Below are 23,343 nucleotides of genomic sequence, written 5' to 3'. Positions count from 1 at the left end.
CGTACCTAATCGCGCACGTCTGCTTCTCAGCCATTGTCAGTCCTTCTTTTGTCCTCTTCTTTATCTCCTCCTGCCTCCCGGAACGCCTCCAGGCTTACGGATGGATTTTGTTCATGACGACGTAACGAATCGGTCCGACACGTGAGGTATAACGGTGGGAACACATCTTCTGACGTTACAGTCACGGCATGACGTGGCTACGTGCGCACCTCACCGGTAAACTGTTGTACCAAGAGTAACTAAAGGTATTGCAAGAATATGTCTATTTACTCACTCTATAATCTTTGAGTCAACACGAACAAACTATGTTTTTAGATATCAAATAATGAAGCAATTCCGACAATTTCTGTTTTTACAATCCTTTTCAGCCTAGCGTACCATTGAGTCCTATGCTAATATTTTACAAAATTATGAACCGAAACTTATTATTATCAATTAGTAAGACAATGCAGCAAACTTATTCTGAGTCAAGTTTCGTTGTGAGAACACCGAGAAGGCGGCCGGTAGATCAAAGTTAACACCCATCTGTGGGTCTCCTCAGCCGAAAGCGCGTCTCTGTTCACGTGAGGCCCATCGGGAGGTTGTGGCGTCCCTCGGACATGACGCTGAAATGGTGCGAAGGCTGAAGTAATCCCCGCCCGATGATGCGTGGAAGCTGGAGTCGGCGGGCTTTGAGAAATCAATTTCCCCTAATGATTTGCGACGTCGTGAAAGCAAATGACTAGAAGCCTCTTGCCGACCGTGCGCCCCGGAGTTCTAGGAAGGCAATGTTTCCATTTGTAACCATGGTGTAGATGTAATAGTAACCACGCGTGTCCAAAACATGATCAACAGATCAATGATCGAATATCATTAGTTGGCCTTAAGTAACTAGCTATTCAAAACAAACCGTGACAAAACACATATGGGCCATAAAATGTGACCATGACTCCATGATCTGACTCATCATTAACTATAAACAACGGCAACTTGTACATATGATTTTTTTAACGTGTTTTCCAAAGCTTGGATTCTTGTGTAGATCATTCTGTTATCCGCACACCCCACTGGTCTCCAGGCACTACATGTATGAATTTACCGCCGTGCCACATGTTGTTTGGGTAAGTAAAACTTTCCAGACGCAGTTGTTATCATTGACGCCAAGATACGGTAGTCTACACGCCCTTCAACCGCCCACTAGATCAAACTTAACTGTCAGCTAACATTGCATTTCGACATATCACTCTAGAGATACAGCGTATGTTGTTCATTACCTTATTCTTCCAGTTATCACTTCAATTTCAAGTATGATTTTCTTTTTACGTGGGCCATTGTTAATAACCTGTTACGTTTATTAAAACATAATTCCAGATACTGAAACGTCCGGTACAATATACTATATCATAACCTACAACGATATGAAAATTAATAACGATTAGGAAGTGTGTTCATTTTAGCTGTAGCCTAAGGATGTACTTCAGCAATCGGGTTTTCTTAGCAAAATCATATCCTGTCATAATCCAGATAGATGCGAGAACAAGTAATAGACTTGAACAGCTCCGCCCTAATATTGTCCTGTTCTCAGAGCCATTCCATTGAAAAATCGAAGGGGTGACTAGGTTATATACTTTGGTTGAAATAGAAAAGGAGGGCATGATATTAGAAAATCTTATTACAGTGTAGGTGGTGGACTGAAATACCATTCTCTATTCTAACGGTCACGTGTCGCGAGTATGAAGTCTCCCTGTCGACCGCCCTCTGACAGTTTCGGAAGTGGAATCGTCCTGATTCAAATGAAGAATTAGCCTTCACATTGGCGGGGAAGTCTCTTACCTGGCAAAGCTTTAGAGTCGAGCAGTAGTGACGATACCTGAGCCGGAAGCATTTGTCAAGCCTTTAAAACAAAGAGTGTTCTACTTGTGAGGACGATACATTTGCCGGGTTTGGACGGTTCCTGTCACGAGACACTGTGGGCAGTCCTTGGTCGTCAGGTCAGGTTCAAGGTGGCCGTGAGTCAAAGGTAAGTTTATTTTCCAAACGTGAGAGCAGGAGAGAGATAGGGGAGACTGCGTTGTTGTTGTCTTTAATACAGAGCCAGTCTGACGTTGAAAAAATCCAGACAAAACCAGCAAAGTAGCGTGTTCGCGCAGAGCCTGCACCTTACCTAAGGCCACACTGACTTAATTCTATGGATGACATCCACGCGCGCATTGATTTTCGCCTGTCGCCCTCAAAAAAAAAAAAAAAAAGAGATCACCTCCGCCGAGGCTCTGGCTCTAGACCTGGGTAGTCCATGGTAGTCAGCAACAATACGGAGCCGATCGCGAGCGCCCAGGCTATGGGATTCGAAGCTCCGCGACTCAAGAACTCAGTATGTAAGTACAGTACCGATTCATAAATGCCGCAAAGCCAGCATGTCGTATACGTTGCTAAGTACTGTCGCAAATTCACAATACCAGTTTTGTATTCCTGTGGTTTAGTGGCATTTTTATTTTTGGCCGGAATTTTTTTATTCGCCCGCGCGCACTAGTTTGGGGGTCTTCAGACGATGTCATCCATAAAATTAAATCGGTGTGGCCTAAGAGGGCAACAACCTCTCAACGCTTACCAGGACATCCCGTGATAAAAGCCAACCCACCATGTGTTTTTCCAGTCAGGTTCCCTCAGAAAAAAAGTTGTTAGCGGTAACTCAATCTGAAGGGCGCGGGCAGCTTTTAGACCTCTTTTCCTTGGTCTGAGACCAATCGTGCCGACAGAGTCTTAAGTAACATAGATGTCGTAACCTGTTCGTGTTGTGTAAGATCTAAAGAATCGGTGTCTGCAAGCTTGATGATGGCATGTATAACTTTTATGCTTTTTACATGTTGATGTATGTGCATGTACGTACTTAAGCCAAATATTCTAACCGAAAACAATGGAGTAATAAAAACACTCTTCCATTGTACGAATACTAACAACCCCAACCCAGCAGGTAGAAAGTCCCTACTTAAAAGCATTTTCACCATCTGCTTTCTGTCGGTTTCACCCCAAGGATACCTGGTATTTTAATCCAAAGTTTTCCACCCTGCCACGGATCTGTACATGTGTTTGTTTGTACGAAGACAATTTTGCAGACAAGTAGTAGACTTAATGACATAAGTCAAACAAAGACTTCGGGATTCCTCTGATAGCATCAAGTTATTGCAAAAGGACGATGTGGAATTTTAGTATGTAAATTTTGCATCAATTCAATGCGAAAATACAAAAAGGTACATGTAGGGCAGCTTAAAGCCAAGTATTCCCGGTTCAAGTCAATATCTTAGGGAAACGCTCACTTTATTAACAGCTTTTTAAAAACAAAGAAAGAAAAGCAGGCCCTGAAAGAAAAAAAATGAAAGAAAGAAAGGAAGGAACAAACAAACAAACAAACAAACAAACAAACAGTTATTTGGCAACATCAGTGATAAAAAATAGACAGTTGAGCATGTAGATGACTTATGTATGTATGTATGATTAGCCATTTCTGTACCAGATCTAGAATCTAGGTCTCAAGTTCATTGACATCAACTTACGCATTTACTTTGGCCTGTTTTCCAAGGAAACAGAAAAAAAATTACTCGTTTTAGCAGGCTAGCGGCGGGTCGAATGACATCCAGAAACGTCACCCAGTAGATCTGTGTAACATACATGTACGCCGTAAGTCACAGCCAGAGAGGGGGTTACAGAACACGGACGCTTTCCCGGTGTACTCTGGAGATTACAATGACGAAGGGCTGCTATGTAATGCGACGCTACAGGTATTTCAAGGAGAAACACATGTTTCAAACATCGTCACTAAAGATGCGTTCACATTCGTCATGCGATTTTGATGTCGCAGGGTTTTCAAGCAGAACAACGCCAACCAGCATTTCCGTAACAAAACAGCTGAATTTCACACGGCATAATCACCGACCATCCCACGATTGCCTTCGCAACGATCGCACAACGAATGCGACCAAGCCATAACACCAGTACCTAGGGGTAAAACAGGGATATTCTTTACCAAAAACATCTTCTGTACCAAAGATTCGTCTGGCTAGACCGTCATGCCGTAGTGCGAGTTTCGGTCTGGGTGATTTAGTGATAAACGTAATTCGTGAGGAATCTTCCTCAGAACTGAAACTTTTACCGTCAGCTAGGGTACTCGTTCAAGTAAACGCTTTGCTTAAGCTCTAAACACGTTTACCGGAATGGCGCACCCATTTATTACCAGTTGTACAAGGTCACGCCAAGCTCATGGTCTTTTGCCCTGTCCCGTAATGGAGGATATTTGTCTTCCCGCGTCCGTTTGCGAAGCCGATGACAGCCTAAGCCGACTGATCCTCGGGCGGAATCACCGGCGCATCCCGATGAGATTCATCACCGCAGCCGGACCCAAGGACAACCCATGGAGGACGGGGAATTTTAACTCTGCATCTATGCGCTTAGCCCAACAATTATTGCGTCAATTCCGGCGTTAATTGGGCCGCGCGGTGCCGGGTGTGTGATGTGCTCGCTCGTACACGTGTCTTCCACCAGTTCCAACCATTATTGCCGTCTGATAAACTCCATTTATGGATAGGCGAAGCGCAGTGAAACGTTTTTACAGACCTGTAAGTATCTACTTCCCTATCTCAAGACATAATTTCTCTGGCGCTTTTAACCAGAATTTTTACACCTCAAACCTCTATTGCTGATTGAAATGACTTGCTGCCAGCATTTGAGTATCTGGAAGCTAGCCCTTTACTACACATCACTGCTTCAGTAGATGAAGTTGCACGTTCCAAAAATGACTAACATGTTCCCAAGGCCAATAGATGTAATAGTGGTGACTACCAATTTCTCGGGGTTATAACCGCATTAACTGCTGATGAAAGTAAATTATGTATTGATCTTGTCGTTTTGGTTCCATTATTAAGTCGAATGACAACTTAGGCAAACTTATTCTTCAGCCAAAACTAACTCGGTGCTAAGTTTTAACATGTACATGTACATCCTTGGGCTTTCAAGTAAATAGAACCTAACTGAAAACCTAGAAATGTGTTTTACGACTTTTAGGAACTACCCAGTCAGTCTACTCACAATGTGCTTTGACTAACTTCACCATGAAGGCCATCTGACTCTAGATCAAGACTAGTCTCCAGGTCTTCACAATGTTTGATGTTCTTGAGTTCTTGAATTGGGGTCTGAATAGTCCCTTGGTCAGTAATCCAGACGCACTGTGCAATTGTTTGGCGCTTTCATCTTTGCAGGCTGCGTCATTTGGGAAGGCTGCGAAAAAAATCGAGACATGATACCCGATTCCCCGATAGGTCGTTCCCTCCCTGCGGCTGGTTCGGTGATGGCTCTGGGGCCACATTTATCAGTTTGACCGGAACTTGGCGGGAAAACGCTCGGGCAGGATTGTGTATACAAGAGTTTGATATCGCTAATTCATCACTGATGAAAGGAAACTTCACCACCTACCTACACACTTCCTACATTTGGTGAGAATGCGTCTATTTATAAAATTTTAAGATCCGGCTGCATTACCGGACCTTATCGTTACCCTGAGAGCTGTTCTAGACAGACGGCTTCACACTGATGGCCCCAAGATACCCCGAAGTTAGGCTGCTAGTCATGTCTTAGATCGATACTTGGCAAGGGAAGCCCACTTTGCCGATGTGAGCTCGCCGGAGTCAGTCTTTCAAGTACGCGGCAAACAAAAGGCTGTGCCCCATCATGATTTATAATGCGTACTTTCATCTTGCAAGTGTTGGGAACTTTCTGGAGTATAACCCGTCTGTTTGCCAAGTACTTGAAAGTTATAGCTATCGCATGCAAGGTTTAAAAATAGTTAGCTCAGAAAGAAAGTTGAAGCCAATGTAAAAACCACTGGCGCCACATGAAAGAGACCGACCGCTGCTGGCCTTTTCAAACTAGTCTGTAAGTCCAGACATTGATCAGAACTCGTGGTTCCCTCACATTAATTGAAATCTCTGCTCCAAGCTACCGCCGGGTCAAGACTTCATCTACTATATGGATGACCGACTCACTGAAGGACGTCTGGGAAAAGTTCCAAACGTAACAATTGAGTCTGTACATACTTTTTTTGCAAAGCGAGCACGATGTGAGGACATTTATTAAACGAGGCAAAGCGTGCCAAGTTTAATTTCTGGTGTCGAAAATAGATGTGTGGCGCCAACGTCCATCACTGGCATTTTAACAACCCCTGCGTCCAAATCCTACCGCAAAACGCCCTCGCGGTTAAGCCAATGATAAGGAAGGAGGACCAATGATCGTACGGGACATTTATCATAGAACAAGGAGGCCTGGCCGTGAACCTGGGTGTCAGATATATTCTGTCCCGGCCACAAGTCGTAAAAATTGTGAAATAAGACCGATGATTGTGAGAGGAGCGGCAGGGGAAGGGCGCTAAAGAGCAGGGTAGCAAAAGCGAGAGGTAGGCATTCATTCAACTCCCTTCCAAGTCCCAACCCAATGTAATTTGACCACCTTCTTGTGTATTTCAGACTACTTCACGTTACTTCATGTTACATACAGGTCCTAAAGAAGATGTTCTACAGACATAACGTGTCGGTTTTGATTCATTTTTCTTCTGATAAGTGAGCATCAGGGTTACGGTGTTACATGAATGACGCAAGAGAGGAATGAGAAATCCGTGTGTTGCCGGGGAGGGGTACACTAGGAACAGTTCAGTTCCTTCATCCTATTTTTAGGTGATACCAGTAATGTTTTCCTTTCGCTAGCCGCAGTCTTGTTTTAGTTGGCTCGCTGAATACCACAGTATGCACTGTATAGTTTATCGTATGTCTTCACTTACAACCATAAAGGAGAGAATAATGAAAGTCTATTGTTATCAAATAATAGCAGGGTTGAAGGGTGATACGAGTACTACATATAATGTGTCTTTACGGATTTACATCAAATTTGAGCTGGCTGAATCATTCGCCCTGCCTCTCGCCAAAACTTTAATTATCCTACCTCTACCAACCGTGGTTACGAGGTTAGTCACACGACCGTAAAGTTTTTCTTATCTCCCTCAGACGAGGAACACATGAATTGAATTTTCCTGACATTTACCGTAAATGGCCGTAAATACGTCAAAAGTTTTTAACGTGGCGACGCGACCTTTGGAGGTGACTTAACGTCTTTATAGGGGCATCAACTAACTTGAGGAAATATTAATGCTGTCCTGAAATAAAAGTTACAATACACATAAAACCCAGCTCACAAAGCACGTAACAGGAGAAGGTATAAAACTCAGGCACACCTTTTTAGGAAATATCACAGTATGACTTTATCATGCCCTAAATATTTTATCGTCACCCTACATGAATCGAGTCATAAACTGGGGATGCAGGTAGCCAGCAATTCATCAGAATCAAATTTAGAGTAGTCTTGCACCATGCCGTCTTAAGCTAGGATCACCTGTTTCTCTTGGGTCTTAAGCTAGAGAACCCTGGGGTGCAATTTACTCCACCCAACACACTCATCTCTGGTGTGATGGCGGCTCTCCAACATAAACACACGGGTGGCCAGTAATGCAGAGGACTGTACAAGTCACTGAATAGCAAAGGTCTGTATTCACAGCCACTTGTTTACCAAGAGCCGCCGGTTAGATGACCGTCTGTCATATTCACCAGGGAAACACCTAGCTTCAGTACACAGTGAACCAGTCCCAATGACCCAGATGAAGATGACAAACGGCCATCGAAACGTCGGGTCTTGTTAATGTTATAGAAGTGATTGTGAATAAAGAACTTTCTATTCAAACACTCACTAACCTGAGGAAAGTATTCACGGATATACAAGTCACTGCGCTTGGTAGCTTCTAGATCTGTAATATCCTCCAATTAAAAGTTCTGTCTGTGATTAAGATGCCCTTGCCATGCCCCTGAACGAGGAATAATCGCTCGACGAAGACATGAAAAGTTGCCCTGAGATCTTGGCGGAACATTATTGGTCTTCTGGGACAACTAACTTATGGGCGCAAAGCAGACTGCGATGGTGTATGTCTTTGCAATTGGCTCTTGTGAAGCTACAATATTTTCCTGACTTATGCAACCTTGTTTCTGTCTGATATTGAGTCAGACATCAAAGACGTTCCCAGTGGGGACTATGTGTTGATGATGTTGCAGTTACAAGTCAAAGTCACAAGGGGTCACCATTACTTTACCAAACTGCCGTTGCTCCATTCTGTTGGATGGAAAACGCCGAATCTTTGTGATCTTACCAAAGGTTGTACCAGCAAGCAGCCTGTGATAACAATATGTCTAGAACTAGCCACGATGAATTTCAAATGGGCCACCCGGTAAAAGTTGCGCAATAATAAAACTTAGAAGATAAACAATTCTTGTACGTAATTTCTTGATTTAGAAATTTGGCAGCTCCTGTAAGTTGTATGATGAAACTTGAAGCAAACCGTGGGTAACCCCAAATGTTCGGTATGTGATGCATCAACTAAATCTAATAAACGCAGACCATATATTTGATTTGTTAGTCCAGACGTAGTTTCAATCACGTTTTTCGCTGTCAACTACGGGACAGAAACTAGATCACATCACCTTTATTATTGTTACTTGCTGCTGAAGTATGACTTGCTACAGGCAGCATCTTGGACATTCGCCAGTTTTGTTCTGAGTGAACTTGGAATCAACTTTGTTTAGCTGAAAATATGTTAATTAGTGAGGATATTATGGAAGATATAATTGATGAAAGGTGTATTGCAAATTTGGGCCCGGAGGCTAATTACAAATTACAAAACATAGAACATTGAAACAGAGTATAAAATAACTAAAGTCTAAATGATGAAGGTAGCTGTCTAGAACTAGAACTAGAACTATGTCTAAAACTATATCTGAAGGGTTTGACTTCTCGTCTGTAAACCATGGAAGACGTAATGATAAGATAACAATCTGATGAGCTTCCCGTATATTCCCAAACAGTCGTACTATATTTGCAAAAATAAGCAGGGTTTAATTGACTCACTGGGAAATACACTGCACAATCTAACGATATAGCGTGGCTACGGTATGTGTCTTTGTAGCACACCTCAGAGTTTTGACATTCTTGCTGCTGATGGAAAAGCAGCGATGCCTTTCCTATTCTGTAACCCGTTATGGTAATAACAGGGGCATGATGTATCGGCCGGTTCAAGTTGTGAGAAACAAGCTCTCGTAGATTTTCCTCCTACGCAGAGACCCCCATCCTGTGCCGTGTGGACCTTAATGTGATATCTTACGTCTAAAAGTCTCAAACTATATCATCCACTGGTGCCACAAATGAACGATCTGGTACACAGGAAAAGCTGCCATTCTCATTACTGAAGAAAAAACACAAACATTCCGTTCCTGTTTTAGAAACTCTGGTGGTGGTTTTACGGCCATCGTGAGACGAGGATTTTGAATGGATCATTCAGGTGATAGAAAACATGATCTCGTAAATTTGTCCTCCTACGTGAAGGTCAACTTCTTGCGTCATCACAGAGGATGATGAGTATCTATGCCTTTAATTCTCAGCATGTCTTGGTCGCTCCACATAGCAGAAGACATTTCGCAACAAAGCAATATACATACGACGCATACGGGTCAATGGACGCTGTTTTCAAAGGCTAGCAATTTTACTGCTACAACTCTCAGCCAAGTCCTTTTCCGTGAAAAATAGAGAAAGCACGTCACTTAGGAAATATAGTTCATGGACCTTCGCATTCGCAGAAAACAGGATGCCTCAAAATGAACCCTCGTCCAGCCAGAAGCTTTCCTCTCCGCGTAAAAGACTGTTAAGTGGCACTCTCAGACGTCGGTTGGTGCCCAAACCTAACACTTTACCCCGAAACCTTCCTGCAGTAATGGTAACGAATGCGCTAATGCCTCCGGCTACAGACCGCCTAGGTGACAACACGCCCTTCTGCAGCATACTAAAAAGTTAGCCCCTAAGTTCTGAAAGCTTTTCAAATACACATGCAGACCCAGAGTGCCGTCGCTACATAAGATCCCACGTGCAGGTTTTCCCATTTAATCGGATCCTTCAGCGAACTCTCACACGTGGAGGGCATTTGTCAAAAGGTCTGAGTGTTGCCTGCACCCGGCATTCTTGGAACACCGCGGAGAAACTTTAGAATTTCAAATATCCCTTTGGTCACTAGAGCGCCGTGGTCGCTGCAGATCGACGTGAGGATCATTCATAAACATCTGGACTTTTGTACAGAACATGAGAAACTGGGGCTTGGTGGCCATGGTGTGGTAGTTGAACCGTGAGGAGCCACACAAATCACCTTGTGCGTATAATGACACACCATATCTCCTATGTCCAAACCATGTAACTAAGACGGCCAGTAATTAAAATTGCCGTGTCCGCATTTCAAACTAATACAGCATTGGGGACAAATGATGCTGATATAGCCTGGGTTACACTACGCGCTGCAAGTGTGCAACCTCCAAACAAAGACTGCTGGGTTCAGACTCATAACATCTTGTTTCAGAAGTATTTACCGGCATTCACGCAACGTGGCCGAAGGCTAGGTTGGTGTGCAATGGATCCTCGTTATTTGGTATAAACAGGTGTCTGCGCCTGATACACCCTCGCTCGGCCATTTAACTACAATCGGCTCGGCGATACATTAGTCACACTAAAACCTGCAAGGTCTGCTTGCACAAGAAAGCTTTAAGTTTCGTCTGCTTGAACAAATCACTTTTAAAATCGTTTTGAACGAATGCGACAAGACAGCTACTCTGAGATAAACAGATGTTGCTTGCCAAAAAAGCCCGGTCTTGAAAAATGTCTGACAAAATGTCTTGCAGGATTTGCGATTGTGTGGCTGGATAAGTACAGGAAGCTTTCTAGACAATTACTCAAATGGCTTATCAATGATTGAACATGAAAGCTCGACAACTTTCAACTGTATATATAGTTGGGTTGTCGTAATGCTTCAACTGTTACATTGTTGGCTGCAATTTCTTGCTGAAGTGTCAATCATCATATACTAAGTAGCCAGACGACGTTGATCAACCAAGAGACCGGAAGGCTAGTATGGACCTCTTGTAACAGAACTTTCAGGTTGGAATCCACATACAGTAGCACATGGAACCATGCAATGTATCGCATTCAGTACGGGTGCGCTAGACATGTGTGGTGTCCCCACAATTAACAGTATTGTATTCATCAGCAGCTTCAAGTTTGTCCTTCTGTAGCGCGTTTCCGCACAACTGAACACATGGTTTCAGTGCGCCGCTCTGTGTCTGTATGATACAGAACTGCGAAGCTCCGGGGATTCAGAGAAGGCGTCGAGTAGAAAACTCGGACCTGTCCCGCTTTTTGGTGCATGTTAGTCATGAATTGTAAATGATGATGCAATCCCTGCCTTGTTCAAGGTTCTGTTTTACACACCACGTCGAGAAACGCCCATGTCTCCCGATCACGCGTTTTAAAATGAATTGGACACGATGCTGCTCGACTTAAGATGCTATTTTACTTACATCGTAGAGGCGTGGATACGAGTTCTTAGGCCGGCTTTGTCGGTGCCAAATCTCTTCATCTTCATGTAGCTTCCCAAGCCCTCATGTACATGTCTCGCATCTAATATGACGTTGTGATCGATAACAGGGCCGACCTGGCCAGACAGTCCGTCTCTGGATCTAAACATGTTACGTACTTTGTAACACCCATTGACGTTATTCACGAAGCGAAGGCAACAAAGACATAACGCTCAGAATAACATCGAAGGAATCATGTGAACCTTGTCAAAGTTTATGTACTCACATGCACTCCAAAATGTACAGGCACGAAAAATGTAATGGAGAGGAAGGGGATTTCCTGGTACAGCCAACAACAACGATTAGGGAGGCGAGTAGGGCAAGGTTTCCTCGCATAGAAATCCATATTTATCATCAGGACTTTGTGTTCAATATCCGTTAAACCCCACTGGTTGGCGTAGATATGTTAGTCATGCAGGTTTTCCCGTGTGAATTCCACATGAGAACAATTCTCAGACAGTTTTGTGATCGGAAATTCCTTCGTAGAGCAGGGCAGCTAAATCACATAGAACACGTATTCCTTTATTAGGTTCTCTGGTCTGCATTGAGTACAGCAGAGTTGCATAAGTCATTTGAGGACTCAATGTGTGTGTTTTTACCTACTGCTGTACTACTTGGAAAGCAGCCATTTCGCGAAGTTCCCGTCTCCCCTTTGGAATACCAGAGGTCAATTTTAACCTGTTTGAGAGAAGAAGCGGTTGGGCATGCATGGTTGGGGAGTAATCATGTGTGAAGAATGTTGCTCTAACTCCTGCCACATCTTCCTCTGCGTAGCCCGTGAAGTCGCCAAGGAGTCAAGAACACCCCACAGGCACGTGTTCGCCTCACGAGCCACAGTTTGTCAGCGGCACCAGATAATGGACGGCGACGGCAGCGTTCGGGCCTCGCTGGTACTTGAAAGTTGAACGCCATTTGGCCACCCTGCGATTCCATTAAGCACCATATGTTATATGCGGCTGCGAAAATGGATGGACTCACAAAGTGCTCTACCTATCGCGAATAAAAGGAAACATCCATCAGGTCTTCAAAATGACGAGGAAATGAGTCCAGCATTTGAAAAGTATTCTGGGCCCTGGCAAATAACAAAGGAGCTACTGAGGGCTTTCTCGGCTTCAATGGCTGGTGTTTTTTTATGATGACGTGAAAAACTAGCACAGGCCACAGAAATGCCCAGCAGGGGCGATTACAAACGGCATTTAATGAACATTGGCACATGCAGAAAATCCTGATAGCGCCGACGATACGTGTCACATGGAAGACATGACCTTGGTACTCCTGTACCAGGACTTTGTGTTCAACATCCGTTAAACCCCACTGGTTGGCGCAGATATGTTAGTCATGTAAGTTTTCCCGTTAGTATTCCAAATGGAGCCTGGTGGCACAAGCAAGAGTAATGTACTGGCTCGAACAAATAGCAGCTTTATTATTATCGCCCACTTTTCACCCTTTTGACCGCCAGGGCCTTGCGTAGAACATCCCGTATACACCACTGGTTGGCTTAGATATGCCAGTCATGCGTGTTTTCCAGCAAGAATTCTAAAAGCGCTGTGAATTCTCGCTTACTCCGTACAGGTAACAAATGGAGCCTGGTGGCAGTAGGAACAAGCAAGAGTAATGTACAGGCTTGAACAAATAGAACCCCTTTACCAAGTCTTGCGAACCATTTGGAACACTCGACACAAAGTCCCTAGGGTAACATGAATGTTTCCCTTTTTTCACAATATAAATCGGCAAAAAAAGTTTAAGACAATGCTCGATGTATGAATACAAGGCGTTCTCCTAAGCCGGACATACTCTGTCCCGTAACCAACAGCATGGCACCTAGATCAGCACCAAGGACAGTGCCGTAAGCCACCGCAGCTGAACTCTGGCTTTATCGTCGTCTCGAGGGAAATATTGCTTTTTCTGCTTGTTTTTCTCAACGTTTCCAAACGTTTTCAATTCACGTCTGGGTAGGTTAGCCTCCTTTGCAGACATTCCGCGATCGGTCGTTTTTTTTTGGAGGGGGGGGGGGGATTTTCTGATCAAACCTAGATCGCACGCAATAGAAGCTCCGGCCGCCAACCGTACATAGCTATTAAAAAGACCGGTCCCGGAACGTCTGCACAGTAGGCTATGGTAGGTAGACTTCCACTAAAGTAAGATCTCGCGAAGGGAGGGCCGTCTTGTAGTCTTGACTGGCGCTCTGTCCACCCCAGGGTTCCGTCTTATCACGAAACAGCAGAAATAGCATTTTAGTGCCTCGCCTCATGTCGGCATCCTCCGGGCCACAGTCAGAGATCACGTCTGATCTCGGACAACGACACGGAAAACCCTTATTACCTTCTATCGCTACCACAGTGAAAGAATTGCCCTGCAAGGGATGGTAAACAGGCCCTTATCTACATCAAGGGCTGCATTCCAACAGGCATGCTATTACAGCTTAAAAACCAATTTCTGTCAGCTCAACTTTACCTGAGCAAATACAAGAGCGGCACGATGGCTAGGGCGTATGTAAGAAACATGTATTCATCACAGCTCACGGCAATCGGTGCCAAGGGAGTGTCGTTGAAGCCGACCATCTACTGGCATCAGGGGATCGTGGAAAGCCGTTTATGTAATACACTTCATCTTCAAGTGTCACGCAAAGCGATTTGTTTAAAACATTATTCACGGTGGAAGTTGAGATTTAACATTCGGTACCATGTACATCTGTATTCTCTCTGGAACAACTTGTTATGCGTTTCCATAGCAAGGTTTTATTCTTAGCTTGCTAAAACAATGAAAAATTGCCAATTACCTATTAACTTTTTACCTCATAAGACATGATGGATGTGTCTACAAAAACAATTAACTACGAGTTTATGCTATTTCCGATTCTTTCGTAGGCAAATGACTAATTGTTCAATTGCAGGATACATGTAGTTACCATCTGGTCCGACACTCGGGGGCCATATGTTGTTTCACAGTTAAATTTGCCGTAAAGCTGAGACCCATTCATCAAGGACTTTGAACCGATTCTGCACAAGCAGATTCACTTAATATTCAATTTCAACAAGTAAAAGAGACCAATGACAACAATCAGACTGATTATCGGGTTAACATGTCTGCATTCTTACCAGATAGACCCATTATTAATCATCGGATTGATACAAGTAATTACTTGTTAAGACAATTAGTGAAGCCAACATGCTGATTATATAATTAGTATCATAAAAACGTAACCAGATCGCCTTCAGCTATCGGCAATTCACTTAATCCTCCCATGTCATCGTTATGAACACTAATTACCAAGGATTATAATTCATACTACAGAGTTCCAAAAAATGATGACCATACGGCGCCTTTGCTTTGAATGCCCTGCTTACTAACAATGATTCATAACTCAGTAAAAACGTGCTTGGGAAAAAGATTTAACGTCACGTTTCCGTTTTACAAATTAACTGGAGGGTTTTCAATATTTCCCATAGCCGTGCCGAGCGACTCAACCCGAGAACATAACGGCTGCTGCTATTGAACCAGCCCAGCTGATGTCACAGCCCTTTGAAAATGTATTCTGGCTGGCGGTTGGCCTGTGGAAACTTAATGCCCCACGACCATTGGAGGAGTGAGGGATTGTGGTTGAAACTGGAGCTGTAAGAGTCAGTGCAGTACCGCTGTGGTAGAGATTTTAGACGAGAACAAATCATGACGTCGGTGTCGTTTTTCGGTACAGGAGATGTGGACTCCTGGACCAAGCCGCCACAGCCTCCGCCCAAGACCAGCGACAAGTTCATCCCGTCAGCTATGAACACGACGCTGAACGTCACGGGCGCCGGCTGGGACCCGCACCACTTCCCACCGGACATCGACGGTCAGAACTTCACGGCGTCCGCGGGCGCCGTCGTCTGGACCGGGCCGGTCATCCAGCGGGTCGCCACCATCATCGTCCTGATGATCATGACCCTGGTGGGCAACTGTCTCATCATCGTGGTTCTCACGTGTAGCTCGGCCAAGAAGAGGTTCAGCAGAGTCAACTTCTTCATCCTCCACCTGGCTATCGGCGACCTGCTGGTGTGTGTCGTCACCATGAGCACGGAGATCATGTTCGTGGCGTTCGGGCAGTGGGTGCTCGGGGAGGCCCTCTGCAAGCTCATCGTCTACGGACAGATCGTCACGCTAGCCAGCACCACCTTCATCCTCATCGCGCTCAGTTTCGACCGCTACATCGCCATCACGCGTCCGTTAAACATCAACAAGAACTCGACCACCGCGGCGAAGAAGACCATAGCGTTGGCGTGGTTCCTGGCCTTCCTCTTCGCCGTGCCGCAGCTCTTCATATTCGTGCAGGTGGAGCGGCCAGCGCCCGACGGGACGCTGAAGTACGCCTGTGTCAGCCAGGGGTACTCGTCGGAGTGGCAGCGGAAGGTTTACGTGACGTGGCTGGCCATCTACGTGCTGGTGTGCCCCTCCAGCATCATAACGTACTGCTACATCAAGATCATCCAGACCGTCTGGAGAACCGCGTCCGGCAAGGACATCGAGCGGGACCTGCGCCGGACCGGCTGCAAAACCATCTCCAGAGCAAAAGTTAAGGTGAGTTGCCTTCGTTTTTTCCCGAGCTAAATATTGTTTGTTTGTTTGTTCGTTCGTTCGTTCATCGTTTGCTTGCACAATACAATATAAACAGAATAAGTAGAAAACTATATAAAAGAAAAATTGCAGGGGGGGGGGGTCAGAAGACTACAGGACTTGTACAAGGCCCTCCTCCTTGCTTACTTATTTAGCAAATGACAATCATGAAATTGATGTGATGATTGAAAAGAAATTACCGGAAAAGAAATATATATCAAAGAAAACTAACAGATATAAATGAATACCATGAAACTAATATGATAATTAACAAACTCTCTTAACCGCAGCTGGAATCATAGGTTTAATCAGTAAGACTTTTGACCAGATTTTATGGAGCAGAAAAAGAAGAAATTTTCAGATCACACACATACAAACAGTGGAAGAGAAAGAAATGCAGAGATAGAAAGTGAAAGACAGACAAAAAAGTATTGGTATAACTTAAGGTGATATAATTCTCGCTTCAAAATGAAATTTTGATAAGTTCGTTTCCCCAGGGAATTCATTCCAAAGTCGTCTTCATCTCCCCGTCATTGATGGGTAGATCTAATTTAGAACTAACGTCATCACAAGCTGTGGCGTTTATTTTGTCATAAGAGTACAGAGATAAGCTAATGAGAAGAAAGTGCGGCGCTGCGGAACCTCTCCCTGCCTGCTGCGCGTGTCCAATCAATCCCCGGCATGGCGGGGGTGACTGATGGAACCAAAAGGCGCTTCTCACTTACTACACCAACTTAATAAACTCCGCACAGACTCTCTACTTTTTCAAAAGTTTTCCATTTTCATCATGACTCGTGAAGTTGAGTGCCCTCTGGAGAAGGAAGGAGATTCTATACCTATCTATATCAATGGTTTATTTGCATTAAAACACAACAACACTGTCCCAAAAATGGCAGCCAGAGGCTGAATTGACATTGGGGCATCACATTATTAGTATAAAACGTCATATTAAGCGATTAAAATAGAAATAAACCATTACATAAAATGTATATAAAATATTGTCAACAACATTTCAAGTGCAAATTAATATCGTAGCAGATAACAAAACAGACGGACACTGGTAACACTAAAATAAGTCTTAGGTTAAAAAAAAGTGACAGTGTTACATATTAAGCAGGCGGATCATGAAAGGAAGGGCACTATTCTGATAACGATTAGTTCTGCTGCGAGGAGTGTTCAGTTTATAAGCTGATCTGGTTTGACGACCACTTATTGCACTTCTAACAGGTGGCAGAAAATGCCGGAACTGTTCAGACTGTCTAAGAGAGTTCGCAAAGTTCACAGTCAGGAGAAGGCGTCGTGACTGTAGGGTAGGTAGTCCCAGGTAGGAGCAGCCTTCAGTGTAGGATGTGTACTTCGTACCCATAATGATGCGCACTGCTCTCCGTTGGATCTTCTCAATCTTGTTGCTGAGTTCAGTGGTAAGTCCAGAATGCCAGACGGGGGCAGCGTACTCGAGAACTGGGCGTATATAGGACACATAGACTGTGACGAGGTCTTCTGAGGAGATGTGAAAGTGTTTCAGTTTGCGGAGAAGGAACAAGCGCTGGCTGGATTTGCAGCAAATGGAGTCAACGTGAGAGTTCCACCGCAAGTTGGCCTGGAGAAACACGCCCAAGATCTTCATTCCCTGCACCTGTTGCAGTTCGATACCGTTCACTGAGAGGGGAGGAGCCACGTACGGTACTTTGCTGAAGAGAATGTGTAACACTTTACATTTTGCGGGATGGAGTCTCATGTGACTGTCGTTGGACCAGTTCTCCAGGTCGGTCAGATCCTTCTGAATGTTAGAGGGTGCAGAGATCGGGTGCCTGACTTCAAGAAGGTTCAGGTCATCTGAACAGACCGGTGAGGTGTGATGTATCGTTAATAGGTGCCTTCATCTGTCTGGCATCAGAAACCCGCGCTCGTGGGGAACTAATTCATGTACATCTAAAGCTACATTAATTCTAATCAGCTCCACTGGAGCGCAGTGTGGGGATTTGTGAGCGATCATTCATTCATTCATGACTGCTACATTCATATTGTCACGAGTAAAGGCTGAATCGTGCACATTCACGATGTTGGATGATTTGGTTATCTCTACTACAACATAAGAATATTCAATTGAATTTGAGACATGAACACATGACGTCAAGATAACAGAAGGAGGGCAGTGATGCATTCTGAATAAAATATTTTCCTCTGTCCCTCCGCCTCGTTATCAATGTATCCCCCTGATATTCAGCTAAGGTCACATTTCCATGTTTTCGTAAACAAAAAAAAAACAATTAATACCTAGAACATGCACAAATAGCGCTCCTGGTAACAGGTAGGATTTACTCTGATACACACGACTAAAGTTTTGTAAAGCGTAGAAACTTTTATTCGGCCATCTTTCTTCAGCTGCTGACGAAGGCAGTCACGTGACCCAGAGGTTAAGAGGTCAGCAAAGGTCACGTGACTGGACGAGTAAAGTGCTCATTACTTTATTTTTTTAAACATTTTTTAGTTTTGTTGTCTTACCTTCGTACCATCGTACATCATACTTTCGTTCCAAAACTGCCCGGCCGGGCCCCGGCTTTGTAATTGTGACCTTAGCATTAGATGAACACGTTTCTGAGAGAACTACCATCTGTTGCCACAGACAATAAAGAGGTAGCCAATTAGGAGTGTAGACGATTATCAGAAAAACACGTCTCAAGATAGTGCATAGACAGTAGACATTCGATCAATACTGTATAATGTACCTGATCCTAGTTCTGAAGTTTTAATTTTCCTCACGTTTTCGTCTCCTGTCGTACATTTCAGACGATCAAGATGACTCCAAGATAGACATAGTGACTAGACAGTAGATATTCGATCAATACTTTCACAATTGTTGAGCAATGCAACTAAACCTATGACTGTGGTGTTTCTTCGGTTTTAATTTTGCTTTTGTCGCCTGTCGTGCATTTCAGACGATGAAGATGACCCTCTGCAACATCATCCCTAAGATAGACATGGTGACTAGACAGTAGACATTCGACCAATGCTTTTACAATTGTTGAGCAATGCAACTAAGCCTATGACTGTGGTGATTCTTCGGTTTTTCTTACACCTTCTTTCCTGTCGTACATTTCAGACGATCAAGATGACCCTCTGCATCATCATCGGGTTCGTGACGTGCTGGACGCCGTACTTCGTCGTCACGCTGTACGAGGTGTTCACCGGCAGTAAGCTTCCCGAGGTGGCGTACGTCATCGCCGAGACCATGGCCCTCTTCAACTCCACCTTCAACCCCATCGTGTACGGCTGCTTCAGCCTCAACCTCAAGCAGGGACTGATCGAGATCTTCTGTCCCAAGAAGCTGAAGGGAAAGAAACGGAGAAAAGCCACTCCGCTTCTGACGGACGACGTTATGTTAACTCACAACAGATCCTCCCAGCTCCGCAGTAGACTACAGAAGAAACTGAGAAATAAGAAGAACCGGGAGATGTCGATAGCGAGTAAGTACGTCTCCTCGACACCGGCCGTGAAGACGGCACCGGAAGTGATTGAACTGAACAAACGGAAGCAATCGACAGCTAACGGGGAGAATGTTGCCAAGGTGCCGCGAATCTTCATCAACTGCGACTCTGTTTCCCAGGAGTCAGAAGACAAACAGCGCGTTCATCAGGCAACCATAGAACAGAAACCCAGGCCAGAAGTTGTGGCGGTGACGGTGGATTACCTCCGGGTCATCCAAAACGTGCTGGAACTGGAGTCTTCAGAGTTTATCAGCACGTTTGGGGAGACACACGACGAGGGCAGGACGGGCTTAGATGTTCCCGGCACCGGGCCTGACACGTCCGACCTGTCTGACACGTACCGGGAATACGAATCAACCTGTTAGAGAGGGGAACAACTTCTCGGAATGAACAAGACACTCGACGTCGTGAATACAAACTGCTTTCTCTAGTGCCATCCTCGTAAAAGAGTTTGAAATGGCTCCGATGAATGTAGACACTAACTAGCAGCGTCAAGAAGTTAAAAGTCTTCTAATGTTTGCATTCTCAGTCCCAGATTTGTCTAGTAGATGGGCTGGATCCCTGTCTTGTGAAGAAAAGAACTTTGAGCTTTTTAAAACACAGCAGCTGAGAATTGTGCAATACTTAATTGAGTATGGACGCAGCTTACTGTCATAGAATGATAAGTGTAAGAACGTTAGCTTAAGCATCTAGATAGGTAGAGTATTGTTTTAACAAGAAACCATCAGTGTAGAAAGTTAGTCAACCTGCAGTGTCAGCCTTAACATAGTGTCTCCGCGTTACAAGTAGAGCTATATCTTAACTGCACAGCAGTCCGATAACAAAAATTCTAGGACTCTCCGCTCTACGCACAAATAACAATATCTTCATGGTGTAGGTTTGACGGAGTTCATCAAAGTCTCTGAATATCATCAGGGTATTTTAAATGAAGAAGTATCACTGTACACTATAGTGTTGTGTTCGTTATTTTGGTCTGAGGTAGTAGGTATGAATTCTTCTTCTGTGAAGTAGGTGAAGGCATTTTTTTTCTTCAGCAATGTCTTTAACTCATTAATGTTGTTAAAAGACCAGCCAAAAACTTAGGGCATGTTTAAAGTTCTGCTTAGGATATGTACAAATAATGTGACAGAGATTTAAGATAACACTAACACATTTAGGAAACAGTATGGGAAGCATTTTGCCTTATCTTAGGCCTTAGTTCCGTCAGTACCATATAAAGCACATTGTAACACAGCTTTCGTGAAGTGCATTATCATTATGAAAATGGTAACACGGACAACTACAGGCATCTCATCTCAACAAAGAGCAATGTAAGGTGAAAATTAACGGTTTTCTATATCATCAAGTGCGAGGCCTCCGCTTTTAGTGTTGTAACATTACCTACTGATGTTCAGTGGGGAGATCGATTGTGTCCGGGTGAATTAAAGTAGAGAAGTGAAGTGAAGAAAAACGTCCGTGTGTGTGTTTATGTTTCACGCGAATTTCTTTTTACCTTTAGAACATGCTAATACATGCATTTAGCTGGTAGTTACAGCATAGAGTCTGCCACCGCTGGGCGACTAAACAAATGACAGATCGTTCAAAAAAATTCGAATTTCATACATCGTGAACACATTTTGTCACGTTTTGTGTGCATTATGTCTTTTAATGTCTAGTTGGCTGCCCCCGAGGCAGCTTACAATGCAGAGAATTTAGGACAAAGGACAACTTCACGCAATACAGATGTAGAACTTCTAGATTTAAGAATGGCACATTAACTTTTAGCGTTATTAAATGACTTATAATCAATTGTAAGTGTCTCATAGAGCATTTTAATCGTCTCATACCCCAATTCAGCCATGTAAGGCTGCAATGGCATGTTTGTGCAGAGTTTGCAAATAAACCAGTCATAAATCAATCAATAACTTGCCACCTACGGGAGTGATATCAAGATATAAGGTAATTTTTCATCATTCATCATATTCCAGTCATGAGATCGAGAGTCACACAAATTCAATTTTGTTCGTTCAGCATACCTCTACTTATCCTTCGTGCTGAATTCCTATTGTTGCTGCCAGGACTAAGCAAGAAAATGGTTTTTACACGTCCCCTGACAGTAAAATGAACCACTTTGCAATAAACGTCCAGACGGCGTTTTACGGACCGTTCCAGGGCGGTATTTAGGGTTAACGATTAACGTTTAACTGCGCTTCATGGAAAGACGGAGTGCCAATTCCGCATGGCGCCAGATTAGAAACCTTTTACAGGGCGTTTTACACAAAATGTGATGCAGATTTCAGAGTTCTGTAAAACCGTGGCGTTAATACAACATTTCCACGTCAAGTGAGGAATCCGAATAACGCCATGGTGAAGGTAAAGTTAAGTGTTTTTGGTTTCATCAAAATACGTGACGAATGCGAAAGGGCGCAGGCCTCATCTCAATGATGAACACCATGACTGGAACTGAGGGAAATTATAGGGAGCAGGGATTTTACGATGGCCATCATTTTGCTAGCGCTCTGGTTCTCTCCCCAAAAAAATAGCAGCCGCTGTAGATTTTCCTATACAAAATCCAAGCACCCAGCTGGTGGTATTAGTGGGCTATCGTTCAGACTCCGTCAGCCATTTACTCCCACATGATTTGTTCACCACATCAGGGGGATTTTCACTGTCGGTAGTCATGTCAAACAAAAGCTTTGAATGTCTTTATATATAGTATCAAGTCTTAGCCTAGCGTTTCATAACCGAATTTCAATCATGTAAATAAAAGGATGACATACATCGCCCCTAATGCATGTGGCACCATTAGAGATTAATCCACACCAAAGCACCAACTTCTACAGAAGGCCCGCCTAAGTAATGTTTGTAATTTTCTCAGTCTTCAAACGTTTTTCATAGATGATATTGGTAATTTCCTATCTTCAAACGTAACTCTCAAAAATCACTATGATTCTCTGAATAAAATGATCGCCTGTGTTCGCCCAATGATTTTCTTACAATGGTCTTTAGCTGGCAAGCTACATGAGTAGTGGACAGTGGACACTCAAGTTTTAAGCGGTTGACTACCGAAAAGTGCACGTGGCTCTAGTTATAAACGTTGGAAGAATGTATAGGACTAAAAGATCTGATTATTTATCCCAATTATTTAGCACCGTAATGTATTTTAATGTAAAAAACGTGCTAAACGTTTTTCTTGGGATAATTGTATTTTTATTAATTTGTTTATTTTTTTGCTAGTATATGTATAACACAATCACCTTTTAGTGAAAAAATGGGATAACACCCCTGCCATCCCATTTTTTTACTAAAAGGAATATAACACAATCACCTTTTAGTGAAAAAATGGGATAACACCCCTGCCATCCCATTTTTTACTAAAAGGAATATAACACAATCACCTTTTAGTGAAAAAATGGGATAACACCCCTGCCATCCCATTTTTTTACTAAAAGGAATATAATCCAAAAACCTTTTAGTGAAAAAATGGGATAACACCCCTGCCATCCCATTTTTTTTACTAATAAGAATATAGCACGAACACCTATTAGTAAAAAAATGGGATAACACCCTGTTCATTCAACCATATGGTTACCATTAGCTCGCAGTGACCGGTCGCCAGTTGGGTTGGGTCGGGTCATTGTTATCCACCACCTGAATGTTATACAAATCTGTCTTAAACAAAAACACCCTGCGGGTGCAGTTAATGAGTTATCGCATCACTCTTGCGGCGGAGTAATACCGCCACCCAAAAACGCTATAATCTAACGCCTTTTTAG

The 23,343-nt window shown here is 43.7% G+C and overlaps 1 protein-coding gene across 1 annotated transcript; it reads left to right on the top strand.

Annotated features, from left to right (window-relative positions):
• The first annotated feature begins 1,940 nt into the window (after positions 1 to 1,940).
• On the top strand, positions 1,941 to 19,953 carry LOC109469005 (gonadotropin-releasing hormone receptor-like). Its single transcript, XM_019767397.1, has 3 exons — positions 1,941 to 1,999; positions 15,205 to 16,064; positions 19,204 to 19,953. The coding sequence occupies exons 2-3, from the start codon at positions 15,276 to 15,278 to the stop codon at positions 19,951 to 19,953; spliced, it is 1,539 nt and encodes a 512-aa protein (XP_019622956.1). The 5' UTR covers positions 1,941 to 1,999; positions 15,205 to 15,275.
• The last annotated feature ends 3,390 nt before the right edge of the window (positions 19,954 to 23,343 follow it).

This window comes from Branchiostoma belcheri, unplaced genomic scaffold, assembly GCF_001625305.1.
Source record: "Branchiostoma belcheri isolate BF01 breed outbred unplaced genomic scaffold, Haploidv18h27 scaffold10, whole genome shotgun sequence".
NCBI lineage: Eukaryota > Metazoa > Chordata > Leptocardii > Amphioxiformes > Branchiostomatidae > Branchiostoma > Branchiostoma belcheri.
The sequence above is the reverse complement of the archived record's forward strand: the minus strand, read 5'-3'. Positions and strand labels throughout refer to the sequence as shown.

Excerpts from the sequence above, each read along its gene's own strand:
- LOC109469005 (XM_019767397.1), top strand. The coding sequence starts at position 15,276 with ATGAACACGACGCTGAACGTCACGGGCGCCGGCTGGGACCCGCACCAC. Across the intron at positions 16,065-19,203 it reads TCTCCAGAGCAAAAGTTAAG|ACGATCAAGATGACCCTCTG; the intron begins GTGAGTTGCCTT and ends CGTACATTTCAG.